Genomic DNA, 16,906 nt, shown 5'->3' with positions numbered 1-16,906 from the left:
AGTAGACCCCTCAAATGTATAGTATATACCAAGTAGTAAATTGTATGTATAATACAATCAATGGGTAGCGTGCTGTATCAGCAATCTGTGATGATATCAATATATTAAGTCTCATTTTTGAATGCTTTATCAAATCCCTATTCAGTATGACGTCAAGTCATTGATATAAATCATGTTTAAATTTGAGGCTTCATCAAACTCCTGATCTGCATTATGGCATGTCTGGTCTCTTGAAAAAATCTACTTGAAGTTTTAAAATGGAGTTTAAATGATACAGATTTTTTTCAATATTACATGCCTGTATAACTCCTCAAACATAATAAAATCCCTCAAGCAGATCTCTTTGGAATAAAATGGTGTCTCCTTGAGTTGATGACGGTGTGATATGCAAAAAGAAATGATATTCTCTATGTATCACTTTAAGAGTTGAATTCAGGGGAATGTCTCATTGATTAAAGTAGTGAATATTAAATTCAAATTTTGTGATGTTTAATTTATGTTTATTTTATTTCCATTTCTCCATTGATTAAATTTAATATAACTTCTTGTTATCATCTCCAGCTGGTATTAAAATGAAAAGACGAATATCCTATCAAATTTAAATATCCATGTTTATTTACTGTCTTATCAATCAATTTAAATTATTGTGGTGTTTTTTTTTTTAAGTTCAAATGAAGCTTTATCTCAAAAACGCTGGCAAATTTCCCTGTTGAAATGTCAAAAATAAAAATATAGTCTATACATTAAGATTATTCGTGATTGTTACACTGTTATTTTAGAAAATCTTCCCAGACTATCATGTTTATCATTTAAAGTTTATTTTTATAAAATACTCATGTTTTTTCATCAGAAGGCTGGCTAAAAATAAACATTTCTGAAGTAGCAAAATCAAAATAGCCACAGGAATGAACTGACACTATATTATGTGGACACTTGAATTTCTAATTCCGTCTTTATTCAAGTTCACCAGTGTGAATGGTGTCAAAGAAATGGAAGCTGTTACAATAAATAATATCATTTAAATTAAATGAACAATAAAAGGAAAAAAATTGAAAGCAAAAGTGAAAGAGAAATTGAAAAGGAAATAAAGATAAACAAAAAACTTCAACTTCCTGTCTTTCTCTGACATGGATGTTTATATATATATATATATATACAAGTACTAACAAATGGAGGGAATGAATTAAAATTGTATTTCTGACAACATATTATTATTATAATGATTTTCTATTGCCATCTACAGTAGTGTAGTAGCACTTCATTTCTCTTTTTGTGGGACCATTTTGTGATAACATTGACATAAAGATGTCAAATCTTCATATCAATTTATAAAACTAAGAATTTTTATTGCATAATTAAGATATACAAGCAACCAAAACTCCTGAGCATAATTTTACTTATTCAGTTTTTCAATTTACTTTTTAATGGTGACCCTTTGAGCAGTTTCAGGCAAAACTCCCTAAACAATAATGTTTTAATGGGCATTTATTCAACCCTACACTACAGCATCTGCCCTTTTTCAAAGCAATAATCCACCATTTATTTAAGTTAGATTTCCCCATCCCCACTATGTAATCGTTTCAATCATTTTTTCCAAGAGAATGCACAAAGTTTCACGCAAGACAAAAATATAGCATATTATCACGGATGGAAATAAATTTGCAGAGTGTGATTCAAAAGTAGAATTTCCTGATAAGGTCATTATAGCTATACCTTAATCACGGCATTCCTTATACATCATCTTTATCGAATTCCATCCTTATATTAAATAGTCAACGCTTGGGTTGTTTTCTTGTTAACAAACTGACGACTACCTTATTGCAACTGTTATTTAAGCATTTTTTACTTAGACTTCAAACACATTTCTGTAAGTGAAGTAAATAATTTGTTAACTAGGTTTTCATGTCTGCATTGATTTAACCAGTTGTGATTGGTCTTGACATATTTTATGTATTTTCTGGGATCTTACTTTTATTGATCTCAGGACCAATAGCTTGACAAAGAATCAGAGTTACATACTTAGCTTTTAAAGCCATTTTTTTTTCATTTTTATAATTTTTTCAGTGGAGGGTTCATGCAACATTTGTATTGGCAAAATTAATTGAAGCATTCTGAAGTTCATGGTAAATTCTAAATTTAACTTCAAAGTTATCACAAGCAGCTTCAAGATCAATTACTTTGTAAAAATCAAATGGTATAGGTATCTTTTATTCAGAAAAAAATTTAAGTTTTCAAAATCACACTTTTCAAAATCTAAACTAGTGCTCTGGTATGTTGCATAAGAACCAAATAACTAATAAACAATTTCTGCTGTTGGGGCTATAGTCTACTACTACATGTACTCAATGTGTTGATCATCCATGATTTGTCGATTTCTGTCTTAATTTATCACTTGAGTAATCTTCAGTATTAACTCATATCCAGTACATAATAATTTTTCTCTCAAAACCATTATCATAATCCACAGAGTACTGAAATATCTATAGAGCCCATTAAAGATCAAAATTCATCACTTTTATCTCAGTGATTTTTAGTTTACATGATCATGTTTGTTCGTTCTGACCATAAACCACTTGGCTAATGGTATAACCACAGTCAGCTAACATCAAAGACAATATAAAATTTTATTTAGATAAAAGCATGGAAATATCCCATTATTCTGTGTCTTAACATGATCAAGGTGTTCATCTTATGGAAAATACAATTACTTAATCAGGGTCATGAATGAGTTTAAATCATTCATCATTAAGCAGCACTGCTCATGCATTAAGAAGAAGCAAGAAGGCTTGGTTCTTGTACTTACTGACACACTGATTAACTACCATGACAATTGAATATCAAATTTTGTTAAAAATAAGATCAATGCGTGACAATAACATTAATAAGTTATAATGCATTATTTTTCACATGATCAGAGGAAAAAAACAAGAAAGAAAAAGACCTGAATAAATTGCAACCAATCAGTCTCTTCAGTTTTAAAGAAATTGTGTCTTGATAGAAAAATTGACAGCTGTTTAAATTACAAATAACAGCTTATGGACAAATAACATATTTGTCTGGAAAAACATGTTTTATTCATTAGTTGAAATTGGGCTTTGAACTAGATTTTATTAGCTGCCAGGCATTTTAGATTGGTAATTTCTATTTGTGTCTTTGCCTTCTTTTATTTTACTTATTTGTGCTGAGTACTGAGTAATGAGTCAACACTTTATAAACTGAATTTTACAGTTTGTTCTGATGTTGCATTGTTACAAAACTGTCCTAGTTGACGGGAGGGTCAAATGCTGGCAACCCTTTGAAACCCTACCACATTCTTTAAGTGCTTGTTACAAGCCAGGAACATGTTATTCTGTGGTATATTGGTAAACTGTTTTCTTCCATATTTGTTTTCTGTTTATTGTTATAGGTTGCTCTCTGCCATATTTGTGTTTCAGTTCATTGTTGTATTATAACATGTCTTTACAGTTTTCATTTTTTTAATTAATTTACATTTTGTAATACTGGGGCTTTTTATAGCCTACTATATGGTTTTGGGTTTTCTCATAGTTGAAGGCCTGTTGTTGACCTGTAATTGTTTTCATCTTTATCCAATGGTCTATGGATAGTTAGCTCATTGGCAGTCATACCATATCTCTTAATATTCATATTTGATTTATAATTGTTCTCCTATACACTAGTACAAGCCCAAGGAACCAATTCTCAGATGAATTTTCAAACTACACGCCATAAAAATGATGACGGTTAGTCACGATTAAAACAAATCCATTACATAACCTTATGCATTAGTTCAGGTATTTACAAGGATGATAAATGAAAACATTATAAGCACCGGTTTCTTTGATGCTGAACTATGAACATTTTCATGCAACACGCTTGAAACATAAACATGTTCAGCAGAATAAAAGTTTACTACTTGGAAAACGGAGAAGATATTTCATTACAGAAGGCAGACACACAAAAAGTATTCAATACTGATAGTCTGTTCAAGTTGATTAATTTGATAAAACAATGTGAAAAATATAAATCACGTTAGAGAATCAATACTATAGATATATTCTGGGTTTTATCTGCTGTTTTCTCAACAAAACCAGTCAAACTAAAATCAATCATGGGGGAAAAAATGTGAAAACTATCTCATCAAATGAGTGATCAATATTTCCAATAAGCTAATTTGTAGGAAATCATATACTTTAATAGTGATATAAAATTACTTATTGCCAAGAAAAATTCGATAGAAAAATTAATGTCCAAACTGTTTTTAAATTCCTCATTTTTGTTTAATTGGTTTTTATGTTTGTTTTTTGTTTTTTTCAGGGGAGGGGGGTATCATGTAGAGGGAATTCACAGAGAAATTCAGCATGTGCTACTACAATTATTTTTTAATTGTACTTATTTAACCCTATAGTTCTTTTATCATACAGTACCTAGCACTCCGAGACTAAGTGTGTTCTACAGAACCAAGTGCATCTTAAGATATACTGCTTAAAATTATTCATACATAATTAACTTTCAAGATATAACCTGAGTCATTTAGACTAATAAAAGAAGAATGAGTCGGAGTACACAAAATCCTTGCTCAAGTTTTTCAATTTACCAAGTTGTAAAGAGTTATCACACTAAAATGATATGCAACTCACTGCCCAAATTCAAACTTTGTCTGTGTGTTATGGTACTGGCAAACTTAAGTTAGAGTGTGGAAACAATATGGGGATGAAAAGAAAGGCAAAAAGATGGAAAGATGAAGCATGGACAGTCAAGTGTAACACTCAATGCCCCTGTCACGTACGGCAGGGGAATACAAAGTTGGATCTATATCAACTAGAAGTGCATAATACAATATATGTTCTGCCAAAAAAAAGTGTCTTAACTCAACTAATTGAGATAAAAAAAGAAACTGTCTCAAACTTTCAAAATTCATCCCAAGGAATTCAACATTGAAAAATAATCCAAACTGGAGCTTTATACTGCTACTCAACAAGCACCATACAAAATAGTAAAAGAACTCAGAATACTGTGGATCAATTTTCGTAGATTGAGGAAAACTTGTGTTTTCATGGTTTTGTCTATCTCTGTATACAAAGCATATAGAAAATTTGTAATTCATTGAACATTTGAATTCGTAGTTCACCTGTACCCACCAAACCCACGAAAATTGGTATCCAACAAATAATAATAAATCCACAGCACATGACATTATAGAAGAAATACAAAAGCCATAAGAGACGTAACAAGAAGTCATTTATAAATAAGTATTTCAAAGTTGAAAGCACTCAATTGTATTTGAATTTAATTAACAAATCATGATCTCTGTCACATAATTAACTGACAGAAAAGTCTGACAAACCTTTTCAAGACAGCTGACCTTCTGTTTGATTGGAAAATAACTTTTTTCAAATTGTCATTTTTTCAAATGTATCTTCCTTGATTTTACATAAGATTCATGATTGCATAAAACTAATATGTCATAAATTTTCAGATGTATGTTACAGGGCCGTTTCATAGTAATGGATGTCAATAGTCCTATAACCGTCATTTTATGGAATATTTATGGAAGAATTAAATAGATATAGGAAAATGCGTTTATTATGAGGAGGCATTAAAATTGCTAAATTTTAAAATGAACCAGCAGTGAACAAAATCCGATCAATTTTTTCTTAAATATTTCTATCCTTTTTTTCATAAAGGAAATTACTTTCCAAGTTTTATTAAAACCTGTTGAAGAAAGTGAGTTTGATGTTACCTATTAATTGCATTTTTCTCAACAGATGTCCCATCTATCATAGACCATTGACAATTTCTTCAACATTCAATGAAACTTGATCCAGTGACAATATGTTACTTAACAAGGGATGATTGATTGTTCTTGTTCTAGTTTTTCTTTCTGATGAGGACATTTATCCAGAAATTGTGTCAACATATAATACATTATATAAATATTTCCATAAAGTAACTGCCATTTAACATTGATTCAAATAAGAGGTCCAACAATATTATATTGTCTTATGTATGGAATCAAACAATTGTTTTTGTCTGGCGGTCTTCAGATTTTTCATAGCTTGAGCAAACTTTCTCCTACAAGTGCTTATATAATATATTAGATTTTTTAAATGCATTAATTATAAAACAAATAAGTTAAAATTAATTAATTTTCTTTTTTCACCAAAAACATAATTTGAGTCAGAATTTCTCTAAAAATCTCTTATCATACCTCTCCTTTTTCATTGGATCATTCCTAATTCTGTTTGCTCAATTCACGTTTGCTTAATTGCAGTTGTAAATAGTTATTGTGTAAAATATGTATGGTTTGCAATTGTTTTGCTGTAGCTTCAGTTTTTGTGCATTGTTGTATGTTGTCTTTTCTGTATTTTTGTTTAAGCATGCATTGCATTGTTGATTTTTTTTTTCACTCATTGTTTTTTGCCTCTGTAGTCAACACAGAAAGCTGAATTTAATATTTTTCTACTAAGCTTATCTTAAGTAAGTTTTGCTCTCTTCTTTTGATCAACAATAAAAAGTTCACTCACAATACATGAAAGATGACCACAAGAGTTTAACAGTACAAGTGTAGCTTTACTATTTTCCTGCACACCAACTTGGTTCCTGCTTAGTTGAACTATGATAAAAAGGCGATGAAACTAAAACCAGCAAAAAATTTAACCGCCAAAAATGTCCTTTGGTGTATAAGGCAGTAAGCCAGGTCATGAACCTCAAGTCTTGGTTAGTCTGTGCTTTTAAAAATTTTGGTTCATTTGTATGTTTCAGGGTTTAGTGTGGCATCCATTTCGCAGAACTAGAATAGTTAAGGAGCAAGCTAAGACTGCCTTTGGATGAAGGATTATCTGGCTGAGTTGAACAGAAGACTAATTGGTGGCCTTGGACTTTTTTCTGCTTTTTGGTTAGGTTGTTGTCTCTTTGAAACATTCCCATTTTCCAATCTCTATTCTATCCCATAACCTTTAATAACTCATGACAGAAATATTTATAAGAACGACACTAAAGAATACTTTGAAAACATTGATTATGAGCAGAGAAAAGAGATTTTGTAGAGATTAGCTAAGATAATGCAGAAGTACCATGAATCAAATCTAAAAGTTCAAAATTAAATTCTGAAAGAGATCACCAAATTGCCTAGTGATAGTTTCTACACTTCCTTCATGCAAAATTACTGGTTTCAATTTCTACAAACAATAGTGAAAAGTGGAAAAAGCGTGGGACCAAAACAATCTTATATTTAAATTTCTGTTACAAAATCCATAAAATGATTCTGTTTACAAATCAAATTATAACTTTTAATATGATCCTGTTACGTAACGTCAACCATTGTCAAATCACATGACTCTAATTCACTTGAGAATCTCTGGTAGATGAATTAAATCGGAGAGCTGATCAATATTTAATTATTTTGAGTAGAAAAATTAACCATCTGGAATAATTTATATTTCTTATAAAGTCTTGTGATGCAGTTTACTTGTCTAGATACAGAGGAGTTGATGTTTTCTGAAAATGAAAACTGGAAAGAATATATAGTCATGGGGGACAATTTTATTCACATTTCAGCCTTTATAATATCAAATCAAATCTTGGAAGAAATCCACCATAAATCAGAAATGTTGGCAGGTCTAGACTGCTATACTATTTTCTTAAAAATTCACTGTCATGGACTTTTTTCTGGGAGAATATTATGTGCTTCTTGTTAATGACCATATGAAACCTTTTCTGTTATATATACAGTGTTTCTGCAAAATTAATAAGGTACTGAAGTAAACAAGGATCAAATTTTTTCCAGTTTGTGTCCAAAATTCACAATTTACATCTGCAAAACATATATCCTTTCGACATAGTTTTATTTGTAGTATAATGGAAAAAAAAATCTTTAATTTATTTATACTTGCTACAATTTAAAATCCTATTTATGAATATTTTGGTTTTTAAATTGACATCTCCATCTCCTTTATTTATTTGATATCACTTTTATTCATCAGATTTATTTGGCACGATAATATCATCACATTACTATGCCCCACTTTTTGATCAGTTTCTAAGCCTCCTACATTATTTAATATCTTTTATATTCGTAGACAACCTAGGTTTATTCTATATTGAGAAGGACAGGCACAATCTTACTGATAACAATTATTTAATATTTATTTCACATTGATATCGATCAAAATTTGACATACTGAAAAACAATTATTTGAGTAGTTTTCTGTAATTGTCTCACCATATCATAGTATTTCAGACTCTTGGGAAATAAGGTCATTAAATCGAGTTCAGTGATTGTTTATCTGTTTCTACGGAAATACATTTCAGGTATCTGTAGTTAGATATAAAATCTACTTCAGAGCTTTACTAAGCTGGGAAAATGAATCAACAAATGTGATTTAAAGTCTACAAGGCAGAAGCCTCACAAATTAATTTTATAAATACAAATGTGTAGAAATCTATGAATATTGGAATAATAGTATGTCTCCATTTAATAATCATCAACATCTCTTGTAAGTTAAGTATGAAGGTAAAATTGAGTCTACCAAGTGACTTTTTCAAGCTTTTCTTTTAAATTCATGTTACCAGGTTTACACAGGTTTCCCGTTTAGAAAAGGTTCAATGTAGACAGGTTTCCTTTAGAAAAGGGTCCATTTAGACAGGTTGCCTCTATATATATGGTTCCTTTTAGACAGGTTTACTTAGAAAAGGGTCTTTCTAGACAGGTTTACTTAGAAAAGGGTCTTTTTAGACAGGTTTCCTGTTTTAAAAAAAAATGGTTCTATTTAGACAGGTTTCCTTAGAAAAGCATCCATTTAGACGGGTTTTCTATTTAGGGAAGGTTCCATTCAGACAGGTCTCCAATTTAGAAAAGATTCCATTTAGACTGGTTTGGCTTTACACCATTAAATTTCTATTTACCTTCAATTAAACTTACCTTAATAGAAATTTATCAAATATATGGCCTCTCAATGAATTGCAAATTTCATCTATATATGGCTGAAAAGAAAAGAAGAAAACGTTAATTAAAAGAAGAATTGATAAAATTGAGAATGGAAATGGGGAATGTGTCAAAGAGACAACAACCCGACCAAATAAAAAACAACAGCAGAGGGTCACCAACAGGTCTTCAATGTAGCGAGAAATTCCCGCACCCGGAGGCGTCCTTCAGCTGGCCCCTAAACAAATATATACTAGTCCAGTGATAATGAACGCCATACTAATTTCCAAATTGTACACAAGAAACTAAAATGTATACTTAATGAGCACCAACCTGAAAAAACACCAGTGAAACCTTAAAAGGTCTTAAATACATTTACAAAGTGATAGGACACTTTTTCCAGCTTGAAAATATGGGAATAGGTTAGGAAAACTATCAGAAATATATGATAAAGTCGATAAAGTTCCAATTACTTGTATATGAAAAGCCCTGTTATTTTGTTACAGACCAAAGTCTCTCCGTAAGTTAACATTTATACACATAATTTTAAATATTCCACTTCTCCAACACACTCCACGAAACCCAACCAATATGAGAAAAGGTTATAATTCTACCTATGCAATATATGAAAAGGTATACATTTTTAAGATCTAAATTATATGAAAAGGGTAGGTAACAGAACCCCAGCGACAACACCTATCAGTTAAGTATTGAAGTGCCCCCCCTTGTCGAGATTATAAGCTTGACTGGAGTTTTGACTATCTCACGAGTCTTTTCATTTAACCTTGTATCATAAATGGAATACACAGACTAATATGAGACAAACAAATTTAAACACACACTACATAGTTGTATCTACATGTTGCTGAATACAGACATAACTTATATATATATCTGTATTTACATTAGTATGTCATCAAAGACTTATTATGTGTTATAAAAATAATCACCAATATCACAGCTTGTTTACAATTACATGAATGTCCTATATTTTACATATAGAACGTTTGTTACTTGCATTGTTTACTTCCTGCTTCCATCATTATTGTATTATTGTAATCATGCTTCTGTCATTATTTCTTCAACGTTATGTTGACGATTACTTAGGAATACATGGTTTTTCCTGTTTTGAAAAGGTACATTTTAGACAGCTTTAGCTGTTCATGTATATCTCTTCGAAAAAAAAAAATTAAAATACCAAGGTTTTCCATATTATCATATAGCACATTTTGTTAAATGATAAAAAAAATAACACCTTTTGTTGGACATCAAGTGTAAGGAACTTTTATAATAACAGGAAATCCACAAACTGTTTGAACAAGTGAAACTGGGAGCTACTGCTCAATGATGATACCCCCGTCGAAATATTTTGGTATACAGAAAATTGTTGAGTGGTGAATCTGAAAACGCATCACACGGTATAGCTGACTTATATAAACCCTGAAACCAAATTTCAGAAATCCATGTATTGTAATTATAAATTCATTAGAAAAATGTGACAAAATATTCTAGGACATATGGAAAGATGGACAGACAGAGGTAAAACCGTATACTCTCACTTTTTTAAAGAGGGGGGGGAGGGGGTATATTAAATCACAACTAGAATAACTTTGTGTCCCTTAAACTATACAACAATAGAGGAGTTTCAAAGCTTTATGCTGCATAAAAACATGAAAAAACATACAGTTCGGGGGATCCGCAACAAAATAAATATAAAACATAGGCACCATAGGTTATCAAGTCAAACTGGGAGCTTAATAGATTTGATGCAGAAGCAGGGGCAGATCCAGCCAATTTAAAAAGGGGGGTTCCAACTATATGTTCCCATTCAGATGCATTGATCCTCCAAAAAAAAAAAGAGGGGGTTCCAACACCAACCCCCCCCCCATCCCCACCTTAGTTGCTGACAAAAAGTTTAAGGCTAAAAAGATAGTTTGAAGAGGACATTTGACTTTGTATTCATAGACAATGTGACCTTGATCTTTGAACTATCTACCTGTAGTTATATAACTCTTTTCACAATAAAATAAAAAGAGACTAAAACTATAAAGTTCGTAATATATTTACTACTCTTATTATTTACTAAACGTTTTCTTATGATAAAAATACACAAAATATACAATAACAAGATCTCTTCTTCATAGAACACTACACTTTTTTAATAGCAACCACTCAGGTTATTAACTATAAGGAATAAGAAATCATTCATCATAAAAATTTGAGACAAATTTAAACTATCCGATTACAAGAAACGTAGTAATACATGTAATAAATCTTTCCGCAAGTGAGAACAAATCAAAATACCAATCATGAGAAAGAATATCTTCACAGAACAATGTATAGTACCCAAGAGATTCGTAACTTTTTCTCAATAGCTACCAGAACAGCTAATCTATTTTCTTCCTAGTTATAAATTTTCTTGTCTAGACATTGACCAAATTACCATTATATATTTAGCATTACTTGATATAGCTGTAAGGTAATTGTACATAAATGAAAAGGGTACTAGAACATTTAAATCTGTTATTAACTTTGAGCTTTACAGCTCATCCAGGTATTCAAATATATAAATAGAACACAAGGATTTATTTTTAAAAATTGAATTATTTTGTTTTAAGTACGGTCAAAATGATTACGTAGTTGAGTTACACTTTTACTGACATCTACCCAAAATGACCTTTCATTAATATTTAAAACTATATATTAGTAATGAATATTAAATGGATTGGATGGAGAGTTGCCTCATGGGAACTCATACAACATCTTCTCTTATATATATCTAATTAAAAGTGGGGGTGGATGGGCTGACCAATGGACAGAGGTTATGCATATCGTCAAAGAAGGGTGTAACACAATTCCGGAAGGGTATGGATGACAATCAATTTTTCTGTTCTATTTGACATCATCAATGACATAAACTCTTTACTAGAAATCAAGAAATTTTGTATGTGCAATTAAACATTGCATTGAGATTATTGGGGTTTTTGCAAAGGCTGTATTCAAAAAATGTTATCCAAGTATAGATGTAACTTTTTTTATTTCTATGAAACTTATCTGGTTGATCATTCCTTTCTTCTTGGATGAGGGAGTGGCTTGATGACCCTTTTCTTGGACGAGGAGTCACTTAATGACCCTTTAATTGGATGAGAGAGTCACATATTTAACCCTTTCTTGGATTATGGAGTTGCTTGATGACCTTTTCTCTTCAAAGAGTGTTGCTTGATGACCCTTTTCTTGGATGAATGAGTCACTGGATGACCCTTTTTCTTGGATGAGGGAGTTGCTTGATGATCCTTTTTTTTTAATAAGAGTCACTTGATGATCCATTTATTGGAAGCGAGAGTCACTTGATGATCCATTTATTGAAAGAGAGAGTCGCTTTGGTGATCCATTTATTGGAAGAGAGAGTCGCATGGTGATCCATTTATTGGAAGAGAGAGTCACTTGGTGATCCATTTATTGGAAGAGAGTCACTTGATGATCCATTTATTGGAAGAGAGAGTCTCTTGGTGACTCCTCTCTTGGAGGAAGAGTTGCTTCAGCTTGATGACCAATTTCATTGCTTAGGAAGCTAGTTGCTTGACAGCTCATTTCTGTGATGAGGGAGTAGCTTGATGACCCATTTGTGGATTAGAGAGTAGCTTGATGACCCAATTTGTGGATTAGGGAGTAGCTTGATGACCCATTTTGTGGATTAGGGAGTAGCTTGATGACCCATTTTGTGGATTAGGGAGTAGCTTGTTGACCTTTTCTTGGATATATATAGGCATTGCTTGATAACCTTTTTCTTGGATAAGGGAGTTGCTGGATGTCCCTTTTTTATTACGGAGTTAAGCTTGCTGACCCATTTCTTGGATGAAGGAGTTGCTTGAAGACCTTTTTCTTGGATGAGGGAGTAGCTTGAAGACCTTTTTCTTGGATGAGGGAGTTGCTTGATGTCCCCTTTTTCTTGGAATATAAAGTTGCTTAATGAGATTTTTCTTGGATGAGGGAGTTGCTTGATGAACTTTTACTTGGAAGTTATTATCAGCTTCATCAACATAGCGTGCACAAACTTAAATCACTCACTCTCTTACTTAAAACTGGAAAATTAGATTTTCAAACCGGTTGCATGACTTTGTTTGGTAATGAAATTTCGAAATCAATCATTTACATGCAAGATATAATTTGCTCAAGGACTAATGTTCTTTTGCAGCATTTTGGAAGCGAATATTGAAATAATCCTTCAGCTCATCATAATAATTCCACGCTGATGGCAGGCTGGTAACAAGTAATCAACTCTTAATTACCTGTTATATTGACAATTTAATTACCTGTAATTTCCACCAGTATGACAATACTTATATAACAGGATTCAACTGGATAATTCTAATCGATTATTCTCTAAATACTTAAACAAGGTGCTATATTCGCGCAGAATTAAATTCTAACAATGAACTAAAACTAATTATCATTCTTGCAACTTGGGAAATTATTGTATCACTCGTAATTGAACGGGCTGCAATGTTTTACTCATAATAAAAATCAATAAAAATATCATATTTTGTATGGAATTTCCATAGTGGTATCTTTACACAATGTTTAAAAGTAGTCTATATTACTAAGCGACCTGGAACTCTAACCTATTATTTATTGTCAAAAGTGAAATTCCTTCGCAGTGATAAAGACAAAGTGCCTTCAGTGCAAAAGCTATATAGCTAGTCACGATTGTTTAACACTCCCGCAGTAGTACAAAGTGACATGGTAAACCAGTGAGTTCTTGCCTGATCTGGTGATACTGAATATAAAGATTGGATGTAACCCATATATCAATTATTCCTGGGCCTAAAATAAAATATTGTTTGTTTCCCCAATCCCGACCGACCCTGCAAAAACAGTGCTACTCATAAAATTTTATTGTCAAATTTAAGTCAAATATTATTTTATTCATTTCCGATTATCAGGCTTGCAGGATCGTCCAATGTTGTTCAAGCTTTTTGGAAAAAATAAAATTATTTCCCTACCTTCCGACCCACACCTGGCTTGGCAGGGTCGGGATTGGGGAAACAAACAATATATTAATTTAGGCCCAGCATAGAATATATGTTGTGTATAGTAACCCAATTTATAGTCAAAGGCAAAATTGCAGCACAGCGATAAAGAAAAGGTGCCTTCTCTGCAAAAGCTTTACAGCCAGTCACGTTAAACCTCTCTTGTAGTAGTGCTACAGCTAGCGACATGGTAAACTATTGAGGTCTCACCTGGTCTGGTGATACTGAATTGGATGTGACCCATATCATTTATTCCTGCATAGAATATATGTTGTAGACAGTAACCCAATTTATTGTCAAAAGCAAAACTGCATCACAGCGATAAAGACAAAAAGCTGACCATTAGAGGGCTTTATAGCCAAACCTGGTTCTTAAACACAGCACAGTACAAAGAGTAAGTGACATGCTAAACTACAGCAAAGCTTTCAGTTGATCTGAATTAAATTAAATTCGGATACAAATATTGTTTTTTTTTTTTAAAGTTGTTATGTTGTGCTAGTGTATTTTCTTATAGTGACAGGAACAAATACTATTAAGAAACATATAGTAAATTTATACCCCAAGAAGTAAGGTCAAATACCAAACTGTGTGCTAGAAATTTGCATCATGTTGCAAAGACAATACCCAAAAAAATTTGAGGTTAAAGGGCACTAGCTGTCAAATTCATGGTCACTGATTTGACTCAAATTCTCATATTTTATTTATAACAATGTGAAACATTTATCCAAACTATCAAAAGTGTGAAATAAACAGTTTACAGAGCATAGGGTCAATAATATGTAGTTTCGTTTCGTGTGTATTTTAGTCTAGACTCCATCTAATTAAATATCGAGTTGACCTCAGATGACCATATAAGCGATGTAAACATAAATATACTAATGATTAGATATAAATAGATTAAGCCAACACGTGCTGTTGGATTTTTATAGGTCTGTTTAATTTCATATTATAGATTAAAAATATATGTTTCTCGTTGTTTTTACATGTAGAAGAAAGATTTTTTGGTGGATTGAATCAGTCATTAAATGATTTACCTTTGTTTCACTTTCAATGTTGACATTCCTTTCCTTTAAATAAACAGTACACGTACAAAGCATGCGTTGTCCATCTCTAGTTAAGGGGTTAAATTGAAATTCACATGAATACGGATTTAGTGAGGTCGACTTATTCACTTGCAAGTGAATGATTCATTATCAATATTATTTAGCTTAATTTGACAAAATTAAACCATTTTGGCTGCTAAAAGCGAATTATTATTTCACTATTTCACTTTTATTATTGATTGAACAAAAACAAATCATACTTTAGATTTTTATACATCTCTTAGCTAGTGCCCCTTTAAGTTTGAAAATAAAAATTAAACTGAAAAAAAATCTTTTTAAGTTATCTTTTTTAAACTTTTGGATGCTTACTTTAATTTTAATTTTTCAGATTTCAGGATTATGCATATGTTTATCAAAAGGAATGCTCACTTATGTGATGTTGCTAAAACTGAATTAAAATAATTCAATATATATAAGACCAATTAATATTACATCTAGTAATCTAGGTAAATTCTGATAAATTATCCAACTCTTTAACATAATCATTTCAATTTTAAATCGTGATCCATTTCTAAATGAAAACTTTATTTGGCAGCCTGCATGTCCCTAATTCATGTTGCAACACATCTTTTTCAAATTGACTGTACTCTGGAAACATCAAACACCTTGTATAAGATTATGACAAAAAAAATATCCAAGTACCTTTCATAAAATTCTAACTGATCATTAGCAATGTTATTCCATCTGTTTATTTCTGTTAGTCTTAGATGAGCTAGGACATCAAATGTCCTTTATAATATGTTTTATGGAAAAGAATTACTGGGTTATTTTTTTGTTTAAGCGAGGGAAATTGTCTTTACTTTGTTCTTTTCCATTAATATACATATACTGATACATGAATTGTATTGATGAATTCTGTGGCACTTGAAACTTAAAATTGTTATGCTGGCTCTAAGTATTTCAGGCAGGAGTGTTTTTAAGTACTGTACAAGTATTATTTTATGTCTACTGTAATTAATTTTGTCATATTAACGTTTTGATTATAAGAGATTAACATAGCATGTTCTCTAAGGTCACATAGTAAATACTTTTATATGATTTATATGTTTTATTTTTGTAAACAAAGAATTGGAGAATATTTGGAGATTATTTAGGTCAATTGGAGAGTATTTGGAGATTATTGAGGTCAGTTGGAGAATATTTGGAGATCATAGGTATATATAAGAGCCCTCTGTTTTAGTGTTTAAAAAGGATTGAAGGCAAGACATTTAAGAACAATACAATGTGAAAAGTTATTTAAAAAGGATTTTTTGTTATTCTGCCCCCACTATATTTTTAGATACATCTTAGCAGATTACTGATAGCTTTGGAATTATTATTTTTTCTTTATATGTTTATCCGCACAGTATTGGACGCTGTTGCGTGGTTCCTCTCAGTATTGGACACTGATGCGTGGTTTTGTCCGCACAGTATTGGACGCTGTTGCATGGTTCCGCTCAGTATTGGACACTGATGCGTGGTTTTGTCCGCACAGTATTGGACACTGTTTCGTGGTTTTGTCCGCATAGTATTAGACACTATGCGTGATTTTTGTGAGTGAACAGTATTGGACACTGTTGCCGAATTTATACAGATCGAGTGCCGTTTATGATACCGTGTGAAAGTAATGTGCTAATGAATATTTGAACTATACATTTTGTAAACTGTATATATAATGTAAATAGTGTCCTGGAATGGAATGTTAATAAATAGATTAGTGAATTTACTTGTATATTTCTTTGACAACAAGACTACAGATTATTGGATTATTTTGTTCTTGAATTTTCTGTGATTTCATAATACCCGGCCTGACCAGAAAGTTTGATGTAACTCGACCGCCATGGCAGTACAGTGGAGTCCCCAGTGTACTC

At 31.6% G+C, this 16,906-nt stretch overlaps 1 protein-coding gene across 1 annotated transcript in view; it reads right to left on the bottom strand.

Moving 5' to 3' along the window:
* Positions 1-16,906, bottom strand: part of LOC143076104 (G protein-coupled receptor kinase 3-like) — a 117,942-nt gene that overhangs the window by 51,190 nt on the left and 49,846 nt on the right. The window contains exon 6 of the mRNA XM_076251743.1: positions 8,921-8,982. Within this exon, the coding sequence (XP_076107858.1) occupies positions 8,921-8,982 (62 nt within the window). The remainder of the gene's footprint in view (positions 1-8,920; positions 8,983-16,906) is intronic.

The sequence above is a fragment of the Mytilus galloprovincialis genome, chromosome 5 (assembly GCF_965363235.1).
Source record: "Mytilus galloprovincialis chromosome 5, xbMytGall1.hap1.1, whole genome shotgun sequence".
Lineage (NCBI taxonomy): Eukaryota > Metazoa > Mollusca > Bivalvia > Mytilida > Mytilidae > Mytilus > Mytilus galloprovincialis.
This window is presented reverse-complemented; position numbering and strand designations above follow the sequence as displayed.